This window comes from Mustela erminea, chromosome X (genome assembly GCF_009829155.1).
Source record: "Mustela erminea isolate mMusErm1 chromosome X, mMusErm1.Pri, whole genome shotgun sequence".
Taxonomy (NCBI): Eukaryota; Metazoa; Chordata; class Mammalia; order Carnivora; family Mustelidae; genus Mustela; species Mustela erminea.
The window spans coordinates 129,325,726-129,348,854 of NC_045635.1; the positions used below are offsets into that span (position 1 = coordinate 129,325,726).

Genomic DNA, 23,129 nt, shown 5'->3' on the forward strand with positions numbered 1-23,129 from the left:
AGTGGCGGAGCGGAGCCATTTCCCCTTGCGTACAGACTAATTAATTAATTAATTCTTCTCCTTAATCTAACCCTTGCGTACAGATTAATTCGAGCAGCTGGTCATGGGGCTGCTCTGGAAACCATGTCTGGAGAATGAAGAGAAAACTAAGGAATGGCTGCCAGGAGAAGAATGGGCTGATCACACCTTTGCCGGCCACCTTGTGTGACAGGTCACATGTCTGCTCTGGTCCACACGCAGCACCACATGGTGCCCTGCCCTGCATGCGCCCTCACAGGAGCTCGGGGTGCCTTGGCCTCTGTGTGCTTGAGGGCGACCTCTGAATCCAGGAGAGGCAACTGGTGGATGCCATCCTGGGGGGCTCGTGGGTGGTGCCCTTTCCCTCTCCAGGGACCCAGAGATTGACAAAGTCTCAGCATTTTAACACAGCAACGTTTTTATTGCTTCGGAGGGTTTCCCTAGAGCAGACATCCTACTGCACAGCCGCTGCAGTTTGGCATGTTAGAAAGTCGAGGTTACAGATGCGGAGACACGGGAGAGGCCCAGTGTGATTGCAGGTGGAGGAGCAGAGGCTTTAAGGAATGAGGCCCTTTCCTCTCTGATTAGCAGTTGCATTTTGATAGTACTATGGGCTTCAGATTCCTGGAAGCCTGGTCAATGGGGCTCCGTCTCAGGAAAATCAGAGCCCAGCCAAGAAACTTGAGCAAGACTGACCCCCGCCGGCCCTGGTAGGACAACTGCAGAGCGCTGGGAATGGACAAAGCAGGTGAAGAGTCCCTGCTTGCGTGAAAGCAAGGAGAGTGGAGCAGACCGCTAGGGACGGGCACGGAGCAGGTGCCCCTTTCCCGCGAGCTTAGTAAACCCAGGAGACGGGCACCCACTGCGGAGATGTGCACGCCTGGTCAAAGGCTTCTTGCAGTTTCTTGAGGGTCTCGTCAACGCCGTTGTTGACCAGCGAGAGGTCGAAGTAGTGCGCGTACCGGCCGCGGATGGCTTCCGAGTCCTTCTGCAGCTGCTGCAGTGCTTCCGTCTGCAAAGACATGACACGCGGGGCTGGAGTGGGCCCCCGACATGGCAGCCCCACAGGCTGTGGATGGGCTGTGAGGGACATCGCTTGTGGGGACCCCTGCCTGGCTCAGAGTCCCAGGCCTCACGACTCCAGCCCCGGAGGCCTCCGCTGAGAGTGGCTACCAGCGGGCTGGAGAGACCAGAACACCGCGGTCCGTACGGGCTCTCGAACGAGGCCGGACTGGAGCCCAGCAGGGACTCGAACAGCATCTTGCCATTGCTGCTGCCACCGCGGTGGCCATCCTAGGACAAGGGCAGGGTGACTTACGACCCCAGCCCTCTTTCTAGAACCCTGAACGACTGGCCAGGAAAAGACATAACTCCACAAAAGCGTCTACATTGCAAGAAGTGCCCCAAGCTGTGTTCAATAGGGAGCAATGCTTTCGCCCGTCACAGAGGGCAACAGCCGAATCCGAGTTCCTGGAAAGTGGTGGGAGAAAGGCTAATGAGCCAAGAGCAAAACGAGCTAAGGACAGGACCAGGCAGTTGGCAGGAGAGATACAAACGGCCCTCAGCAGTCGGGAGGACACGCAAGCCCTTAGCAGTGACAGAGGAAAGTAGTGAAGCTCCGTTTCCCCAGACCTGTCAAACCAGTAACCAGTAACACGCTCCCGCACAGGGGAGTAAGCGCCCTCCCAGCGAGCTCTCAGTCCCCATCGCAAGCACCTGGCAACCCTGCCGCACACACTGGCCACCGAGTACAACAGTATCCAGTATCCAGGACGGCCGGGCGGGACTGGTGACAGAACAGTCCTGCCACGTGTGCACAGGGGATGCCACGTGGCCACGAAGGCTGAAGTGGCTCAACCACACGGATACGGAGCGCTCCACTGTGTTCGACAACAGTGGGGACAGGAACTCCAAGGCGTGCTGAGCAGGGGCAGCCCTCTCAGTAAATCTCGGGTCTCCTGGCTCTTCCTCTCCCCCCACAGCCACGCTACACCCCTGGCGGTATGGGGGCTTCAGTGCCATCTCTGTTCTTCCCACTGAAGAACACGTTGCACCAGCGTCAGCACCTGCCAAAGTGCCCATTTCTGCCCCTGGACCCCCAGCACCTGTGGACCTCGGACTGTTCCTGATTTATTCTGTCCATGAGCTGGCACGGATGCTGGCCTACCGAGCAGTTTAGGAATTGTCTGCCAAGTAAAGCAAATGAGCCCCATGCCCTTTGGCTTCCTGGTCTTGCAGAAGAAGGGCAGCAATAGCCAGGAGGCTCAGGGGAGGTCTGGTCACAGGTTGAGCTCTGGACTGATGTCCCAGTCCTGGTGAACCCAAGGAACCTCCACCCGCCCTGCGGAACCCCGGCTTCCCACCTGAGCGCCCTGGTCAGTAGGTGCGATGAACACGATGAACGGTGAGAGTTCCGCCGTGCGGACGATCTTCAGGGTCTAGAAGAAGAGGAAGGGCCGGAGTTAGCCACCCTGATGACTTCCTCCTGTTAGATATCTCTGAGCATCACCAAGCCCAGTGCTGTTTCCATCCTTCCCAGTACAACTGTTCTGGGTTTAGAGAATTCCACCAAAACCACGTGCACCAAACCTCAAAACCGTGCCCGCCTTGCCAGGCCTCCCCACCTGGGGCTCAATGTCAAGGATGGCGATCTTGTCCTGCTCGTGAATCTGGTGCACGGTTTCAAATTTGGTGCCAAACATGTTGCCCTGGTAGCTGCCGAACTCCAGGAACGCATTGGCGGAGATGCTCCTGGCCATCTCTTCGGCAGAGATGAAGTGGTATTCCTTCCCGTCTTCCTCATTCTTCTTGGGCGGCCGTGTCGTGTCTACACAAGAAGCCAAATGCCCGATGAAACTGGGGTTCCTCACCATCCCCTAGGGCCTTGGCCCATGGCTTCTGTCCATGAATCCCAGCTGCCTTCGGTGCACAGGATCCCGCAGAGCAGGAAACGCCCTGTCTATCTAGAAGGTACTGGACCTTCAAGCGGCAAAGCCCAATGTACAAAATTCCTATCCCTTTTCCTATATGAAGTTACATACCTCTTAAACCACCAACCCCAGGAATATGAGAGCTCAGAACTAGAGAAAGGACAGCTGATTATACATATTTTAAAATATTTTATGTATTTGTTAGAGCGAGAGTGTACAAGGCAGGGGAGCGGCAGGCAGAGAGAGAGGGAGAAGCAGGCTTCCCCCTGAGCAGGGAGCCTGACATGGGACTGGATCCCAGGACCCTGGGATTCTGACCTGAGCTGAAGGCGGGTCCCCAACTGACTGAGCCACCCAGGTGCCCCTGATTATATATTTAAAGCATATCTATGGGCTATGGTTAGGATTTCTTGAAAGCGTATGTAAAATTTCCTGTTTATAGCGTGGAAAGAAGAGTACTTTGGTTTGGTTTAAATTCGTTTTGTTAAATGTTGGAACATTCTTAAGTCATAACATTTACTATTATTCATATAGACTGTCCTCTAAAACGTGCTCCACATATCATGGCTTGCAACACAACCCCTAGCACCCGTCTCCAGTGAACCTCTCCTGCATCCTATGTTCATCAAGCACCCTATGCCCTTGTCTCGTGCATCCTCTGTTCGTCTCTCAATCCACAAGTGCTCAGGCCTCTCTTCCCATCTTCTAAAACAACAACTCTTCTTTACTGGCTATTTCTACTTTCAAACTTTCCCACTCATTCCTCAACCCAGGGCCGTCTGCTTTCTGCCCGTGGCGTGTCACTTATCCCTAAAGGCAAAATACAGAAGCAAGGAGTAAAAAAATACTAATAGCAGATTCGGAATTTAGTTTTCAGCCTGGATGGCTCAGTGGGTTAAGCCTCTGTCTTCGGCTCAGGTCACGATCCCAGGGGCCTGGGTTTGAGCCCCATACCGGGCTCCCTGCTTAGCCGGGAGTCGACTTCTCTCTCTACCCCTTCCCCCTGTTCGTGATCTCTCTCTTTCTCTCAAACACTCTCTCTCAAATAAATATATAAAATCTTAAAAACAAACAAACACAGAATCCCGTTTCCTACTCTGATAAGCACAATCAGACTATGCAGATTCTGGGAATGCAAGGCCTCGGATTCCTAACCCTAACCTGACCACTGGCCTGATTGTTCTATTGAGGACGACTGCCCAGACTGTGCCTTTCCTGAGCGCTGCTGTGATTCAGAAGACATTTCTGGAAAATCAGAGGCAGCCTAGATGTCAAGCAGTGGTGGATAGCTATAGGATTTAGGCACATGAGAAAATGTTGGTAATATAAAGTAACATGAACAAATTAAGAACTTTTTAAAGATTGTATCTGTAAGGAATGTCTGCACCCAACAAAGGTCTTGAACCTGCAACCCAGAGATCCAGAGCTATACGTGCCATCAACCGAGCCAGCCAGGCAGCCCAGCAGTGCTGCTTGCTTGCTTAGAGCTGGACGACAGCATCTTCACCAGCCTCTGCTATGCAGGCGAACAGCACAGAGAACAGCAACACAGCAGTTACGTACACACACTTGCATCCTTCCCAACTGTGTTCTGTTTTTATCATCAAACATGTACGATAAAGTCGCACATAGATAAGGGCACCCGGAGGACCCCAGAGTTACTCACATGGGGCAGGGTATGCGAACTTGTCTGGGTTCTGGCTGAGTAGGGCATTCTTAATGTGGCTGCGGCCAACGCCACTGGCTCCTGTGGACGGAGAAAAGAAAGGCTTGAAGACGGGAACCAGGCTTCCATTTCTTTCCCCAGAGACAAAAGCAGGGACAGGCTTCGAAAAGGGACGTGGGTGACAGTGAGCTGGTGTGGCTTCCAGACTGAGGTCAGGGAGAGGCCAGCATGGTCTGGGGCTCCAAGCCCTTTGTCCCAGTTGGGAGAGGAGGCTCTAAGGGCCGAGAATCAGAATCAGAACGTTTCTGTTGTTTCCAGATCAGCAGCTAACACATGGGATTTTCTGTCTCTTTCCTCAAGATACTTGCTTTACTGAACTCTCTGAAATTAGTGGAACTCATTTTTGGGGAAGATTTCATTTATTTGACAGAGAGAGAGAGAAGGCACAAGCAGGGGGAGCAGCAGGCAGAAGGAGAAACAGGCTCCCCGCTGAATGGCGAACCCGATGCGGGGCTCCATCCCAGTACCCCGGGACCATGACCTGAGCTGAAGGCAGATGCTGCACCGACTGAGCCCCAGACATCCCAGTGGAACTGAATTTAAAGGAGCATGTTTCCTGGGAATTTCTCCGGAGCTGTAACGGAGTTCCTCGAAGCAACTAATGTTGCAAGCTGGGGAGGGGGTTAAACCCACCGCAACTACTTAGCTGCCGCACCACCTGGGAGGCTGAACCCTGAAGGCACAGCTGTGAGGACTCGGACCCGAGACTGGACCCCCATTCCCTCTTCGCATCCTCCCCACCTTCCCGGACAAACGGACCGAACCAGCCACGCGACAGCCGGAGAAGTTACCAATCAGCACCAGGGTCTTCCTCTTGAACGCAGGGAGCCGGACAACCTCCTCATAGGAAACAACATCCAGCTGGTCAAAAACTGCGGACAAAGAAGGCCAAGTGATGTGCCCAGGCATAGCCAGGAAGGTCGTGGCAGGGGTACATGGGCCTGGACTCGCGGTGACCTGGCTGTATCTCGGTGTCAGAAGGCAACCTCTGGTAGGCGACAGCCACAAGAGCCTTAAGTGCCCCCCGCTGTCTTCATGTAAGCTGGCTGGGGGATGGAGGGGACAGCTGGGTCACTGCCGCACGGCCGCCGTCAGCAGGGACAAGACGGTGGCCGGGCCGGCTGAGCACATGCTTACACACCGCACACGCTCCCCCCGCTCTGGGCCCGGCTCTTCCCACGTCCTGCGGCCGCGTACAACCGTCTGGGGATTCCTTGGACGCTCACCCCTCGAACCCTCTGGAGCCCCCCGCACGGCTGCCCGGCCTGTGTCCCCAACCCGCCCGGCGGACACAGCCACACGAGGAAAGCCGACGGCTAGGGCAGGAGCTGGACGGCGGCCGAGTACTCGACCTGCTGAAGCCATTTACAGTTGCTGTGTATTTCTATTACCTTCCACGGTAGGTAAAAAAACAAAATCACTATTAGTTCTTGGGAAAACACGCCTTTCTCTGGGGCTGCTCAGATCATGAGCTGGTCATGCTGATGGCACGGACACACTGAGAAAGTTCTGGAAGGCTGTGCGGCTGGCTACCTGAGGAGTGAGGAGTGCGCGGCTGGGAGCAGACCAGTAGCTTTCCTTCCCGTGTACTGGGAAGACGAATGTTGTGAATGTTGTGAATGTTGTGAATGTGGCCTGCTCTCCGCGGCGACGGTCCCCCTCACGCGACACCGTCCCCCGAACCGCCATGCAGCAGAGGGGATGCCCGGGAAACTTACTTGAGCTGTGCTTGGCCAGATACTTGTCTTTGTACTTCTTCTTCTTCCCAAACGGGCTGCAGCTGGGGGCTTCACTGGGCGCGGACTGAGCCACACTTGCCACCCGCCTGGCAGGACAAGATGACCCAGAACGTCAGCGGAGCCTCAGCGCAAAAGCCCGGGCTGCCCACCTGCGCCCGAACCCTCCGGACCAGGGACGCCCGCGGGGCCAGATGTCAGCTCCGGGAGTTCGAGCCCCAGGTTAGGAGGTGAGATCACTTAATAATAAAATCTTGCAAACTGAACGACCTCCAGACCAATCTGCCAAAACGTCTTTGACCCTCCCATCTCTTACAGCCCTCGGCGGGTGTCTTATCCTGGCCCCTCCCACTCGGAGGGGCCCCTCCTGGCTCTCAGCCTGGCCCTCCCCCTCCCCGCGATCTGTCTCTCTGTGTCTGTTTCTCAGCCTCTCCCCAGTCTCTGGGTCTGTCTCATACGCGCCGCCACCCCAGTCTCCTGCTCTCGGTGTCTCTGCTGGTCCGGCCTCGGCTGCCCTCTCTCCCGCCCCCCTTCCACCTCCACCCCTTCCCTGGGAGTAGAAGGCTCTGGGTCTGCAATGAGCATGGTTTAGACCAGTACGGAGGAGCCCAGCTCGAACAGTCGGGCCGCACTGAGAAGGATGTGATGGCGGGAGGGGGTCACTTCATCCTGGATGCATTTCCAATGCCAAGTGTTTGGATGAACTCTCCAGAAAGGCATGGGAGGCGTGTCTGCAGAGTCACTATGGGAGCTGCAGAGAATGTCTGTGAAAGTGCCTCACGGGCCGTCTGGGGCGCGACGAAGCGTGTGTTGCCCACAGACAGGCAGGCCTCAGCAGACCCAACTTACACACGTCGCTGAGCTACAGCGGCCACAGCCAGGCCCTCCTCAGCCTCCTGCCCGTAGTGTTCTTCATACGTGTTGCCTCTGAAAATGGCCCAGAAGCCACAGCCAACCTATTTGGGTCTGTCACCATGAGCACGCAGGGCTGGCACTATATTTCATTTTTGCTCTGATTCCAAATTTAAGAGTTTATTTCTAGATCCTCTCCACCCTCAATGTGGGCCTCGAACTCACAACCCCGAGACCAGGAGCCACACGCTCTACCAACTGGGCCAGTCGGATGCCCTTCCTTTGTTCCTCTAATTGGAAGAGTTTACTTCTGTAGGACACTGGCTGTGGTTTGGATGACTTCCACAGGGTCAGCCCCAGAGATGAGGTCAACCAGAATTCAGGGTCCTTTACCTGTACCGGCTTGCGAGCCAAGCCCATAGGCTTGCTGCCGCCCCCACAACCATCACACCAGATAAGGCTGGAGGCTGGCTCGGCCAAGAAACAGAGTAGTGCAGCTAGGTGACAACGTGTGGCGAGCCTGGGTCCCCCGCACTGGCCCACTTCACCCTTACAAAAGCGGCTCACCATTCCTGCAGCTCAGGAGAAGGGATCAATCCTGCGGATTCCTTGGAGGAACCTTCCACCCGCCCCTGCCACCAGTTACTGTCATCTTTGTTGATTATCTTGATGATGTCCCCAGTAACAAACTTCAGTCCTGCCTCCTTGCAAGGGATCAGATGGTCCTTTTTGGGGTCATAGTCAAACTGGGCTCTCATGAACATCTGAAAAGTAAGGACAAAGCAGCTACTATAGGAAATGCATGTTTCCTTGGGAAATCTTTTCATGGTATGTTAAATAAACAATTACGAATGTGTCAAAGGTCTTAAAATATGGATACCCTTTGTCTCCACGATGCCCTTCTAAGCACAAGTTGTCAGTTACGATGTATGGAAAAGTATGTTCACTACAGCATTATTTACAAGACTGCAATATGGGAGTCAAGCTAATTTTCCAAGAATAAGGACTTACCTAAGTACAGTTGTCTACTGATATTACCAGGCCAACTATAAAAATCACTGTGTAAAATATAGGTAGACATCCTAAAGATGTTTAAAAGGTTCCAAGGAGATATTGTGAACAATTTCACATGAATACACTTGACAAATCCTTTACGAAACATAATTTTCCAAAAGCGACACAAGAAACTGAAAATATGAGCCACTCTATCTCCACGAAAAAGCACTGAGAGCCGTTACAGAACCTCCTCTAACCCTCCCCTGCTCCCAAACACACAGGCCCCACTGGCTCTGATGGCAAATGTCTCCAAATGTAACTAAGAACTAAGAAGAATTAAGGCTCGTCTCAGAGAGACACAGGGCGAGATTCTTAGCCAGAATACACAGAAAGCACCTACAAATCAGTAAGAAAATGCGTTGAATGGCTACTTCACAAAGGAGGGCATCCATGTGGAGAAAAATGTAAAACAAGGAGCTGACTGTAATTAGTCACCAGAGAAATGCAGATTAATGCCACAACGGTCAAAGTGAGGAAAAAGTACTGGCGAGGGTCTGAGGCAAATGAACGAAAAGGAGTTGCCTATGCAACAGCACAGACGCAATGCCGAGCGGCCATGGCGAGGACAGATTCCCTTTACATTCACTCCCCAAGGGGTGACAGCTGTCTTCGACGTGCGAAGTCGGGGTACAGGGGCGCCTAGCCATGTCCCATCTCTGGCCAAGTGAAAGTCACTCTCGTTTTATACACACACCCATGTATACCCAAACTTCAGTTTTAAAAGTTTGCCAACGGCCAATCCACACACTCTCCTGAGGCTGAGCTGTCTGCAGACTGGGCGGGGACCCGCTGCTCTGTGTGTTATCTCCAATTTCTCACAGAGCGATGTGTACGAGGTAGAGTCTCCACGAATTTTGAGTAAGTGCTCTTAAGACTCTTTGCTTCCGCTGGCATTATCAGTGCCTGGGCTATTTATTACTGTTTTTTTGTGTGTGTTTGTTTGTTTTTGTTTGTTTTTTTAAGATTCCATCCATTTACCAGACAGAGACCGAGAGATCACAAGCAGACAGAGGCAGGGAGAGAGAGAGAGGAGGAAGCAGGCTCCCCGCCAAGCAGAGAGCCCGATGGGGGGCTGGATCCCAGGACCCTGAGATCATGACGCGAGCCGAAGGCAGAGGCCTCAACCCACTGAGCCACCCAGGCACCGCTAATTTATTACTGTTTTTAAAAATATTTGCCAGTTTGCAGGGCACATGGGTGGCTCAGTCGGTGAAATGTCTGCCTTCATCCCAGATCATGATCTCGGGGTCCTAGGATTGAGCCCCCCATCATGTTCCCTGTCTAGCGGGGAGTCTGCTTCTCCCTCTGCTTCCTCCCAACTCATGCTCTCTCTCTCTAATAAATAAAATCTTAAAAAATATCTGCCAATTTGCTTGGCGTAAAATGATACTGCACACATTTTATGTCTCTCTGCTGACTGGTAAAACTGGCCATTTTTCCATACGTTTAATGTCCATTTGTATTTTTCCTCCTGCGAATTGTCATGTCTTCATTTGCTTTGCCCATTTCCCTCCTTCCTTCCACATCGGTTACTCCTTACAGAGGGAAGGTCTGCCTGTTTGCACCTGCGTTCAGAGAGCCCCAGGCAGCTACACCTATGCTATACTGAGAACTTAAAATGAGAATCATGTCATTTCAGTCAAATCTCAATAAATGGCATCACCTACCTGCAGTGCTGGAAGACGACTTTGCTGGTTGGGAATTACTTTTAATGAGATCATTCCTTTGGTTTCTTTCTATTGAGAAAGGAGAAATAAAATTATAATGGATATATAATAGATGATCTGGGCTTTCATAAAGTCTTATTTTCGCCCTGAAGATCCCCAAAAAGTGTTTTTTTTTTCCAACACCCATCTTTACCGTACACCTTGAAACTTTGTAGGACAATTCCTTCTCCAATATCAAAGTCTCATGTGCCCCCACAAGCCAATGGGACAACTTGGAGATGCACAAAGAATAATGAAGAAAAAGCAAATGACTTTGCCTCCTCCCCACACTCAACCCTAAAAGGTTTCCAGACAAACTGAAATGAATCTGGCCCACATATACCCATACTTTTCTCCATGCCAAAGAAAACATTTGCAAATGTTTGTACATAGGTCCATACTCCTATGTATTTATTTTTCAAAAATAAATTTTTTAACAAAAAGGGGATTATACTCTGTATAGCATTCTGTAACACGCTGTCGGTGCAGCTGTACTCCTCGTTAACTGGGCATGCTGGCGGTGGCCAGCTTTTTTTCACTATCTGCTGCAACAGACATCTTTTTTTTTAAGATTTTAATTATTTATTTATTTGAAGCTCTGTCATTAGGCACATGGATGTTCAGGATTTTTTAAGACTTTATTTATGTGAGAGACAGCAAGATCACACAAGCAGGGGGAGCAGGAGAGGGAGAAGCAGACTCCCTGCTGAGCAGGCAGCTCAAGCCCCTGGGATCATGACCTGAGCCCCCCAGCACCCCAGCAGTGAGCTCCTCATCAGCCCAGGAGGCTGCGGGCACGGGCTTTGATACCATGTACTTGCATCAGGTTCAAAACGTACCCGGGTGCTTCCTCTGATCAGTGAGGAAGAGATACTGAAACCCTGGACGAAAATAGGGGATTTCTTTTTTTCCTCCCTACGGTTTTTGCCTCAAGTCTTTTGAGGCTCTGTCCTTGGGTACACAATGTATAGGACTTGGGTTGTTTCTAAAGATAAATGTGGCCCGTCACCTCATTTAGTTGTCGTTGTTGTCCATTGTTCTTTTAGGTAGACTGTGCACCTAACGTGGGGCTCAGACTCCATAGCCCGAGATTGAGTCACCTGCTCCTCCAATGGAGCCGGCCAGGTACCACATGAGGCCTTTTCATGAGAGCAGATCCCAGCTCTCTGGCTCAACAGCCCTGGTCACTGCTGAGTGCCTGACGGGTGTCTCCTGCGGGCAGTGGCCAACCACACCCGACCGCCCCAGGTGGGGTCTGCTTCGGTTGTCTGAAGTAAGCTCTTGCTCAGTGTGGGGCTCGAACTCACAACCCCAAGATCAAGAGCCATGACTCTTCTGACTGAGCCAGCCAGACACCCCTCACCTTTGCATTTATAATCTCCCGTCCACTCTCCATAACCGATCTGTGTCAGTTTGCAGATGACAGAGAAATGACTTCACCTGTTTGTAAGGCTAGACCCAAGGACGGCCGGGTTTCAGAGCTGCCAATAAAGACCAACGCTTTCTGACACCCAGTCCAGTGTCCTTCCTAGGGAGATACTCTGGGCCATTTGCCTTGTTTTAGAAATGTACTAGATGAAAGTAGAGAACGGCCACTTCCTGCACAGAATAGAGGTTAGCGGTGGGAAGAGTCCCCTTGGTGAGGTACAAAGACTTGATGGGAAGACGCTGCCCACTGACACCAACGTGTATCCACACCTCACAAACACAAAAGCAAAAAATACCCACCATCGCCTTCTGCAGCTGATCGACTGAGTGGTTAGTCACGTTGGTGCCGTTGATCTCCAGGATCTCATCCCCGACGTGAAGGGAGCCTGCGTGAAATGAAGACTCCGTCCGCAAAGAGCACGACAAGACGCCACAGGGAAGTGGGCATGACCCAGAGCACGTTACACGACTGCGGGACGAGGGGATGGCTCTTCTGAGCCCCTGAGGGATGTGCCAAGGCAAGTACTTGACAAAAGCACCGTGTCCTTGGCAAGTGTCACGTTGCTTTGTCATTTAGCTAAAAGCCACAACTGCCACCTAATGGTCACATTAACCAACGGTTAGAGTCTATGTGCGGAGCAGTTACCAGTATCTGCGTAGCCCTGGGTAGAAAACAAAGTCGGGACCGAAGAGGGCAGGGCTCAGAGGCTGGCAGGAGTCCGGATGCAAGCAGCGATGACCGCGGCCACTGAGACATATCCCCCCCCGCCCCACCACACAGAGCTTTTACCAAACGATGCATCGAAAAACCGACGGCCCCTTCGTGTGAAGGAGAGACAACCGGTACTTGTAATGCTTTGTTAAACGTGTATCTTCCCTTCAACTGTTAGCGCTGGGAAGTCGAGACGGTCCGGGTCCCGGTCATGCATCCGGGCTGGCGCAGCGGCTGTACTGTCACCGCTCAGACCTTGGCCGCGGACCCCGGCAGGCCTGACCCCCAGCGCACAGAGATGCCCTGGTCACGAGGGCGACCCTCGCGTCCCGCGCCACTCGACGGGGCCATCGGGGGAGGCACAGCCCCGGAGCCCCGGATACCTTGTCTGTGGATCATGCCACCATGAAGGATCCGCGCCACCGTGCACGACTGCTTCTCGTTCAGCTTCAGTGTGATGCCCTGCGTGAGGACAAAGCACGGCACACGTTATTTTTGGCTCCTTCTTGGGTTATCTTCAGGACGGCTGAAGGGGTTTCTTCGGAGAAAGACTTTTCATGGGTACTTGGGGTTCGCAACGGGAGGAGGCATGAGAGCTGCCAGGAAGAGCGCGCTGGGGGAGGGCTAGGAGCCTGGGGACGCGGGGACTCGGGCGTGTGAAGAAGCGGGGCGGTAGGGCATGACAAAGGATTACCATGGGCTCTTCTGTGACCTTCTCGAACTGTATGAGTCGCACCTTCCGTACCTCCTGCCCTTTGGCCTGGGTCGGGCTACCTGGGGCAGCGGAGCCATTGGTGTACATGTCCTCGGTCACCGCATTTGCCTGGTGCGCCACAGCCTGGCAGGTCCGAACAACAAAGCAACGGGTAAGGGAGCAGCAGAGGCCTGCCATCAGTCTGCAATCTAGAAGGCTCGGAAAACCAAAGCTTATTTCACAAGTTTGGCATCTAAACCAATGGGAGCTACTTATTAAATGTTATCCAACGTGTCTATCCAGTCTGCTACAAACGGGAAGAGAATTAGGCATGTAGGATCAGCCCCTGGCCCAGGATGATGACAATACCACTGAACCCCGACCCTAGCCCAAGATGACCTCTCCACCAGGACCCTTTTCTCCCAACCTTCCACAGACATGCACAGCCACGTGCCATGTGCACCAAAAGATGCGGACACGGATGTCATCACAGCACTATGCTGTAGAAGAAAATACTATGAAATTTAATAATTGGAACCATTTGAACATAATCTGAAGATATCATGCTCCTTAACCCATAAATGCTTCCATGTGTTTTCTAAGAACAAAAAGTTTCTCAAAAATGAAAATTTAGCATTTTTTAGAAGATTCTATTTATTTATGTGACAGAAATAGAGAGCACAAACAGGCACAGTGGCAGGCTGAGGGAGAGGGAGAAGCAGACTCCCCACCAAGCAGGGAGCTAGATTCAGGACTCTAACCCAGAACCCTGGGATCACAACCTGAGGTGAAGGCAAACGCCCAACCAACTGAGCCACCCAGGTGCCCCCCAAATTTAGCATTGATACAATACTATATCTGGTCCCCAGTTTCTCTACAAATTTTATCAAGTATCCCAATAACATCCTTTCTAGCTATATATATTCTTTCCCAGAGCAGCATCCAGGATCATGCAATGCATTCAGTTTTCACATCTCTTTAGCCTCCCTTAATCTGGAAAATCTCCTCGGCCTTTCTTTGTTTTTCATGACCTTGACATTTTTAAGAGGACGGGCCTGCTATTTTGTAGAGTCTCAATTTGGGTTTGCCCCATGTTTTCTCATGATTAGGTTGAGGTTGTACATTTTTGGTAGGAAGCCCACAGAAGTGATGTTATCTCTGTCTCCTTTGCTGGTTCTTCCTGTTTCTAGTCCATTAATGTGGAAGTAGCCCAGAGGTTATGGTAAGAGCTAGCACAGTGGGGAAGGTCAAGTGGAAATCTCTGAATGCGTCCACCACGCACCCCAGATAAAACAGTAAGTCACAAACAATATGGCCAACCAGAGGAGGCAGAACAGGCCTGAGCTTGGTTTATGGAAGAGCAAGTTCGGTATCTGCGTACAAGCTCAAAATGGATGGCAACTAAACTCCAGCCACACCCGGGGTGGGGGCCTCAGAAACAAGGGGGAAGGAAGATCTTCCAACTAGGGATGCAGCAAGTGTTAAGGAAGGGGCCGTGGGAATATCCCCAGGTGTGAGTGTATCTACCTAGAACTAGAAGTGACTGAATGAGTGAATCTAGTAGCCAAGGGCCTGGAGGTGGAAAGCACTGGAAGAGCAGAGGGTAGACGCGCATCTTGTAAGATAGGGGTGTGCCTTATGAAGTAATAGAAAATGATATTTCAATTTTAATTGACTGCATCCTTTCTAAGAGGTCATCAGAAACTCTGATAAGCTGTGAGGTTTGAAGGAGTGTTAGTTATTGGATGGCCTCAAAAAAGGGAAGTGTGGAGAAAGGGCCTTGTGTAGCAACTAAAGCTTAAAAAAACTCACATGACACATATGTCACGAGTCCTGCAGAATTTGCTATGAAAATAGAACTGTATTGTATTTAGCAGATGTGGGGCACCTTGGAGTACAGGAAATGCTCTAGGGACATGGTAACCGCTGCATCTGCATGTGCGCACCACGCAGCGAACCTCCGTACGGAGCTATACGCACGCCAGGTTTGAGCTGCTGACTCTTTCCACTACACCTGGCTAACTCTGGGCAAGTTTCTTGACCTCTCTGTGTTTTGGTTCCCCATCTGCAAAATGAGGAGAGTAACAGGTCACCCTTAACCACGGCTGTAGAAAATGGTCAGCGTTCAAAATATCGTGCATCCCTTCATTTTTAATTAATTTCTCTACCGGCAAATGAAAACCTGTATTCTCCAAAGCGTTACAAAGCACAGTGCTTTCTGCTCAGGCAAGATAAAATGCTGGCTCAGTGGGTTGGACATTAGGTTCTTAATTTCAGCTCAGGTCACAGTCTCAGGGTCCTGGGATCTGCGCACACAGGGCTCCGCACTGGAGGTAGAGCCTGCTTGGGATACTCTCTCTCCTTTTGCTCTTTCCCATACACACACACTCTCTCTCTCTAATGAATAAATGTTTTTTTTTTTTTTTAAATGGGCAAAAGACAGGAACAGGTATCTCACTGAAGACAACAAGGAAGGAAGGATGGCTATCGGGGGAAATGCAAACTATACGCCCAGTGAGGTCCCACCATGAGTGCATTACGACAGCGAAGATAAAACCAGCGACAACCCTAAATGCACGTGAGGACGTGCAGAAATGACTCTCTCAGGCTTCCTGGAGGGAATGGGAAATGGCATGGCCATGTGGGAAGAGAGTTAGGTCCATTCCTTCATTCTTTCCTTCTTCCTAAGGATTTTAGTTACTCATGGGAGAGAGAGAGGCAGAGGCAGAGAAGGAGGCCGAGGTCCCCCAGGGGCCCGCTGCTCTCTGCCCCTCCACTCCCCTTCCCCTGCTTGAGTGCACGCTCTCGCTCTCTCTGACAAATAAGTCAATAAACTCTTGAAAACAAACAACAACTAACTTAATGCCCAGCAACAGCACCCGGAGAGAAACGGTCACACAAAACGTGGATGTGGAGGGTCAGCACACCTTTATCCCGAAGAGTGGCAGCTTGGACACCCGGGCACAGCTGTGAAGCCGCTGGTCACTGCAGCAGGTGGCTGTGGGGCATCCAGACTGCGAAAAACTTTTCGGCGACAACAAGGAGCAAACTATTAACAAACACAACAGCTTGGGATGGGTCTCGAAGGCACTGTGAGGCATGAAAAAAGTCAACCTCCAAAGGCTGCGTATTCTATGAGTCCGTTTATATAACGGACTCACAAAATTATAGAAATGGAGAACAAATTAGTGGTCGCCAAGGACTGGGGATGGTAGGAACGAGGGGCCACAGGGCTGTCCAGGGGTAGGACCACAGAGGTCTTTGTGGCGCTGGAGTGTGGCATTTATACACATGTGCCCATGACACAGTGGCACCAAAGCACACTCACATGTTGTACTGGTGTTGAGCGTGCGGTATGGTATGATGGCGTGATGACTGAGCCCCCGCAGACGGAACTGAACTTGTCTGCAAAACACACCTGGCGGTGCAGCCGAAAGCAGCCGTTGTCTGCAGCCCAACTACAGCCCAGATGGCGTGCTGTCAAAGAATGGCTGCCAACAAGACACTCTGGAGAGCTTGGCTTTCAGGAAAGTAAGAGGCCACGACACACGGCGACCCAACAGTTCTTGAAAGCACGGCCCACACTGCCCCAGGACCACGTGGCTGACGCTCTTCAAAGCGAAGCAGCTACGGGGTGTGAGTTTGTACACTTCCAGTGAGTAGACTCAGGAAAGCACAGGAGAGGCAGAGTCCCGCTGCAAGGGAGACCTCCTCTTCTCAAACTGGCCACCTGCACGCTCCGGCGCTCTGACCGTCTATCTGCACGTGTTCTGGAAGGAGGACTCGAGGGTCACTGACCGTGTGACTGCTGCTCCAAGACGATGGGTGTTACGTGTCGCATTTCTGGCCTCGGAGCAGGAAATCCAACTCGGGACTGTCCTGGACCCTCCCTTACTAATGTGTCACCACCAACAACTGTGGGGCTGAGAAAGCTGCGCGCCCCACCTGGGGTGGAGGCACTGCCGTTGTGGCCTTGTGCGCTAATGCCCGGTCCCGCCGAGTCGGGCCCTGTGGCTGCATTCCTCCCCCCACTCTGTAATGCTCCGGCAATAAGCCGCTGACAACGATTCGCTCAAGCTTCCAGCCTTGGCGGGATCCTGCAGCATGTGCCCCACAGTGAGAGATTAGAAAGTCTCAGTCCACAGAGCACAAAGTGACCCTTGGAAGGGGAAGAAGCCTATGCGATAGTGAACTTAGAACAGGCAGATAATGGCCATGCTCACCCCTTGTTCCTCTTACTCAGCTGTACTGCAAAGACTGTTTTTACCACGTCAGCCTTTAAAGTAAGGACTCAGCAAAGCTCACCAGAGGCAGAACACATTCCAGTCGGCAAAGTTCAAGAGCTGCTATCCCCGAGGTTGGTCTTTTGGATGTGCTTACCCGTCAAGGTGTTCCCTGTGGTGGCAGAGTCCCTTGACACTCACCCAGCAGCTGTGAACCGTGAGTAAGAGAAATGGAAATCTCCAAAGCGCTAACTCAAGAAGTCACTGGCCATAGCAAGGCTTCTGAAAGCAAACTTGGCTCTGAGCAGCCCCATCTTACCGAGCCAGTGCGCACTCCCCAGGGTCTGGCGGGCTTCAGGGAAGTGTCCCTGTATGGCTCCTCAATCTAACGGGGCAAATGCCTCTAACGTGCCCCCCGTATCTCCTCATGACAGATGACTGTGGGATCAAGGTTACACACATGTGTACTGACCCTTGACATCTGTGTCCACACACACACACACACACACACAGACAGCCAAGGTGATTTCCTGCTCTAGTCTGTGGGTCTGTGACCATATGAAGCGCAGGAGTCTTCACATAATAACGTCCTGCAGTCTCCCCTGCCGCAGCTCATTACTGTAAGGGGAAGTCATTAATTCCTTCTTTCATTCATGCAACATAAATGATAAATTGAAAGATAGTGTCCATCAAGTTTAAGGTAATCTTAGATCATAAGTGCTCAAAGGACACGGAACATGGTTTTCAGCTTTCCTCAGAACTAGCAAATGTACCTCCACAAAGGATTTCTGAGCGGCGAGGACGGTGGCGCCTGCAGGGGAACGAAGAGGAGAGGTGGGCAGAAGGGCAGACAGGAGCTGTGACTCAGAGCCAAGTTTTGCCTCAGGACCTTGCATTCCAGGCTTCTTGCTATGCAGCCGGCCACAACGAGCTTAGGAGAAAGGGGAAGGCGCTCGCTTCCTGCTGCGGACTCTCAACTTGCCCATCTGCAGACTGACCGCATACCAGGCTTCTGTCCTGGTCCCTGATCTGCCCTAACTTGTCTGTTTGCACAGCTGGCGACGCACTCCACTTGGGGAGATATACACTGGATTGTTCAACCCGTCCAGTCTGTCCTCTTGAGCTGGAACGTAAGTCCCGCACAGGCACCTAGGACAGGAGCTACACTCACTCTGAGTCACGGCCGCCATCGCCACCAGCGCCACGTGACTGACCAAGTAATAAAGGCGGACGTCCTAGAGTTCGCTTCAAACTTGAAAATCGCTGCGTCTCCGGGGGTAGGTCCGGAGGTCTTCGAGCCCTGGTGGAGGCAGGGGGGCTCTGGTCGAAGGGGATACACTGGGGAGGAAACGCGCAGCGCGCCCCAAGAGCCCCTTCGGAGGAAACACCTGCGCCTGGGCTCCCAGGGCAGAGGCCGCGGCTCACAGGAAGCTGGACTTAGAAAGACACGAAAAACAAACTCGGCGGGGGTGCGGCGTGGGCTGGGGCGGGCGGGGGGTTGGGGGGCATAAAGCCCGGATTCAGAGCTAGCGACAGCGCGCGTAGGCGGGAACAAACATTTGCTCGACCTGCCGGGGGCTCGGCCGCGTCGGAGTCTGGATAGAACCGAACCGCGGAAAACCGAGAGAAAACAGAAAGGAACACGCGAGCGCCTCCACAGCAGATGACAAGAGCCGGGGAAGAGCCGGGGACAGGAGTTTCTGGCCAGAACGACCTTACAACTGAACGTTAACTGGACGCACTGTTTCTCAGGCATCCGCTGCCAACACACGCCAAAGGTCAAGTCTCTGCAGACCCTCTTCCAACGCGTTATCTACCCAGTGTTCAGAGGCAAAGGCTCCTTCTCCTGCAGGAAACGTGACTTTGAGCAAAAACCTACGTATGTATGCAGGTACGTGTATTGCTTCTATGTGAAGGAAAAGGAAAAAGGGAAGAATCAGACAAGAAAATTCTGCTTCCCTAATTCAGAGGTTTTCTTCCCATTTCCCACCCTCGAGGCCCCCTCTCCGCAGACTCACTCTTGCCTTCCTACGCCTCCATTTTGAGCAACACTGAAAGGTTTGAGTAATTCCCTGCTTACGGGTGAAATCTCTGCACCAAAGAAATGTCAAGCCCGGGGAACATTTGACATGTTTTGACTGTCACAACTGGGGAGGAGTATGTTACTTTCCACCACGAAGAATGATCACACCCACAGGACCACAGTCCACAAGAACCTCCACGGCTTCACACATGCACCTGGGCCGGCCTGGAACGCCATTCCCCGACGACGCCCGAGAGTCCGCCAGCCGCCGGGTCCACAGACCAAATGCTCGCTACACCTGCGCCTGCGCACAGTGGGCCAGCAGTGAGCCTGCGCACAACAGTCCACCGCCCATGTGGCGGGACACGGGGGACTGCCCGAGCACCGACAGCTGGCTGGGAGCCGACGCTTACCTACGGCCTGGCTGTTTTTTTATTATGTCCTTTCCCAATGTGGGACAGGCCCAAGAAAATGTTGAGACATTCTCAATGCACTACTGCATGGGAAAGTGCTGTTTTGAGCAGGATGTAGGAGAACTTCCACAACCTAAATGTATTTGCAAAGAATAAGGCCAGAGATGGCTTCTGAGTTTCTCAAAGAAAAGAAATATACTTAAATATGGGAGATGGGCTATACTTCCTATCTGCTGCAAAACTATTTTTAAAGGATTTTATTTATTTCAGAGACACAGAGACAACACAAAGCAGACTCGCTGCTGAGCTAGGATCAGGACCTGAGCCCAAGGTAGGTACTCAACTACCCTTACGGACTGAAGCACCCAGTCGCCCCCATACATTTTCAATATTAAATGTAAACTATAGTCAGAAGTGAAACTTTCGGAGACACCTGCGTGATTCAGTTGGTGAAGCATCTGCCTTCAACTCAGATCATGATCCCAGAGTCCTAGGATAGAGGCCTGCTTCACGCTCCCTGCTCCACGAGGATCCTGCTTTTCACCCTACTGTTCCCTCTTCTTGTACTCTCTCTCTCCCCCCCACCCAGTAAATACATAAATAAATAAAATCTTTTTTAAAAAAGTGAAACTGGGTTTGAGTCTTTTTAGAACTTTCACAAAAAGCATTCCCCTTAAATGAAGTCTTCAGCTTCGTCATTTTCCATCACAGGTTTTCTGAGACAGCAAAATGTGCTGATGCTCTGGGACAGGCAGTTGTTAGTGAGATCTTGAATGTACCAGGGAAGTCCAAGTGTTGGACAAGCATTATCTCCCGTCACCATACGCACAACTCTCCAAAGAGGTACATCTGACAGAGAAGAAAAATCTTGGGCACAAAGAGCCCAGAAGCTTGCCTGATACACAGCGAGAGGCAGAGCCCATGGTGGCAGCAAAGATATGAGTCTGAGAGGGAAGGTGAACCTCAAGAAATCACTGAAGACTCTCCCTCCAACGTCCGCACTGTGGCCGATCTAGATGCTACTCTGCTGAAGGATTTAGCACACTTTCTTTCACCTTCTTCAGATCCTTGGGAACACCAAACTGGCCAGCCAGCAGCCCATGCTCAATAACTGAGGAGGAACTCGACAGTGCCACCAACCCACAGATGCTAAGGGTGTGCACCACGACAGAACCTTCAAGGGCCGGGCTTCTCTTCCACAGGACAGGCAGTCTCTCAAGCCCGTCCCTACCAGCAGGCCGGTTTATACAAGGTCTGGCCATTTAGCTGTATGTGGGGTTCTGGCTGTGCTGAGTGAAGGGGGCCTGATAGAAAAGACTGCATACAGTTGGAGTCCATTTATAAGGCAGTCCAAAAAAGGCCAAATGCTCATGTCAAAATTCAGCCTGTTGCCAGGGTGATTTCCAAGTTTCTGGGGGTGGGGTAATGACTATAAGGGACCACCAGGGAACTTTCTGAAAGGTGAAAATGTTTTCTTTCATGACTTGCGTAATGGTTACATGACTGTATGCATTTGCGAAGTCTTACTGAACAGACTGCATAAATTTATGAATTACATGTATGTTAATCACACTTCAGTAAAGCTGCCAGAAGTCAATTTCATAAAGAGATTTTATTAAAAAGTTAAGGCTCAGCCAAGTGAACTGATTATAGAGAATGCCTCTGAGGAGCCAGGTGCTTTTAGATCCTGATTCGCTCCCAGTGCACACTTCACTGCGGACCTTCTAGTTCTGTCTGTGTTCCCCACCCGCTCATGCCGGCAGTCAGTCAAGCCTAGAATCCCGCCATCATGGCTGGAAAGCACATGCAGGTGTGAACAGCACGCCAACGCCTATCACCTGTTTCCTTGAACTACTGGCCCAGTCTATCGTTCTCCTGTTTGCTTTACCTGTGGGTCTACAGTGTCCTCATCTGTGGAAGTGGAAGCTTACACTAAATCTCTAATGTCCACCTCTTCAGTCATTTATTGATTCACAGACATTTCTGAGGACTTATTAGACATTGAAAATAAAAACAGTGAGCAGAAATAGCTGTGTCCTGAACCATCCTGTAGTCTAGGAAGGAGACTCAGTCTGACTTCTGGGCCTTGGTCCCTGTGGACAGTGCAGCTGACGCTTGGCTCTCGCTCTCTGTGTCTCTCTTTCTTTCTGTGGACATTTACTCATAGTGCCTGACCACCAGCCCATGATGAAGGCCAGGCTACGCGGAGGGGCTGCTGGGCCTATATTCTGGGTTAGGAGTCACCCAGGGAGGGTGTTGATGATGCACGCCTGTCTACGAGACAACCTTATTTTGAGGGGTGAAATCCACACTCGGAACTGCGAGAGAGAATTGCAAAAGCGGTCAATATCCTCTCCAGGCATCCTGCGTGATGGAGGTTAACAGGTATCTACCACCCATTCCAGGAATCACCTCTGGAATCTGGGGAGTGCCTATCCACCGGACAATACACAGAGGCAGCACAAGGGGCCTTCCTGAAATGCAGAGGGACGCTGAGTGAGCGCTTTGGAGGCAGACCTGGATTTTAACGGCCCTTTCTGTCGACCCCGACACCGCCAGCAACAACAAGCAGGCAGTTTCCTCTTGTGGGATCTGTTCCTAAAAGTCTTTCTCTCACCCTGACTTCCGTCCACGAAGAAGTTTTCCTTGACCTTAACCAGCACTCTGCACAGGCCGCGGCCTCTCCTAACTTCTACGTCCAAGGGGCTCTTGGGGAAAACGACCCCCAGCACTTGCGGCCGTCCACGTCGACCCCGGCAGCCGCCTCGGCCTCTCCTCCGAGGACGCCCCTCCCCCCCGCACCCCGGGGCCCGGGCCAGGGAGTCCCGCAGGTCCCGCGGCGGGCGGCGCGGCCTGCAGCCCTGTCCCGGCCCCTCACCCCGCGCCCCGGGAACCGCGGAGCCCTCTCACCTCGGGCCGGCCGCGCTTCTGCAGCAAGTGCTCCAGGTAGAGGTCGGAGAGCGCCGTGCGCATGCTGCCCCCGCCCTCGCCCTCGCTCGCCTTGAGCGTCATCCGGCCGGAGGCTGAACGCGGGGCCGCCGAGCCGCGAGCAGTGCGGAGCGGGGAGTGCGAGAACCGAGGCCTGCGGGGCGGCGGAGGCGGCGGAGGCGGCGCGCGGGGCGGGGAGGAGGCGGAGCACCGCCCTCGCCCCGCCCCTCGGCCCCGCCCCTCGGCCCCGCCCTGACCCTGAGGCTGACCCAGAAGGGTTCAGGGGTGTAAAGAAAAGCGCGCTTGCACCGCGGAGGGTTCCCCAGCTCTGCCCATACTCGAGGCCTACTGCGTGAGGCCCCAGTGAGATGTCTCTTCAACCGCAGGCTTTACCCAGACATCTCTGCGGGCCCCGAACGTTGCGAAAATGCCTCTAAGGCTCTTTGGGCTGCAGGTACCCTGTGATTTACGTTGCTGTCAGCGAGTCAGTGATGATGAAAGGCCTGATTGCTCCCAACGGCAAGCTCTTTCTCCTTGTCTCGGGCCACATCTCCTACTGCTAATGCCACAAAAATTTTAAGGGAACAGGGGAAGCCAAGGGAACCTACATGCCTTAGCACCGTAATGCCTTGGTGGTGGTAGAGCAGGAGTCCAGGCGGTAGAGCAGGAAGGGTTGAGGGAAAG

The 23,129-nt window shown here is 52.4% G+C and overlaps 1 protein-coding gene across 1 annotated transcript; it reads right to left on the reverse strand.

Annotated features, from left to right (window-relative positions):
• Positions 1 to 418: 418 nt before the first annotated feature.
• MPP1 (membrane palmitoylated protein 1) lies at positions 419 to 22,635 on the reverse strand. Its single transcript, XM_032330000.1, has 12 exons — positions 22,428 to 22,635; positions 12,859 to 13,002; positions 12,548 to 12,626; positions 11,753 to 11,838; positions 9,986 to 10,054; positions 7,830 to 8,026; positions 6,393 to 6,499; positions 5,466 to 5,546; positions 4,615 to 4,695; positions 2,643 to 2,845; positions 2,382 to 2,456; positions 419 to 1,030 (listed from the first exon to the last, which is right to left on the reverse strand). Exons 1-12 carry the CDS (start codon positions 22,527 to 22,529, stop codon positions 854 to 856), a joined length of 1,401 nt encoding a protein of 466 aa, XP_032185891.1. The 5' UTR covers positions 22,530 to 22,635; the 3' UTR covers positions 419 to 853.
• Positions 22,636 to 23,129: the final 494 nt, after the last annotated feature.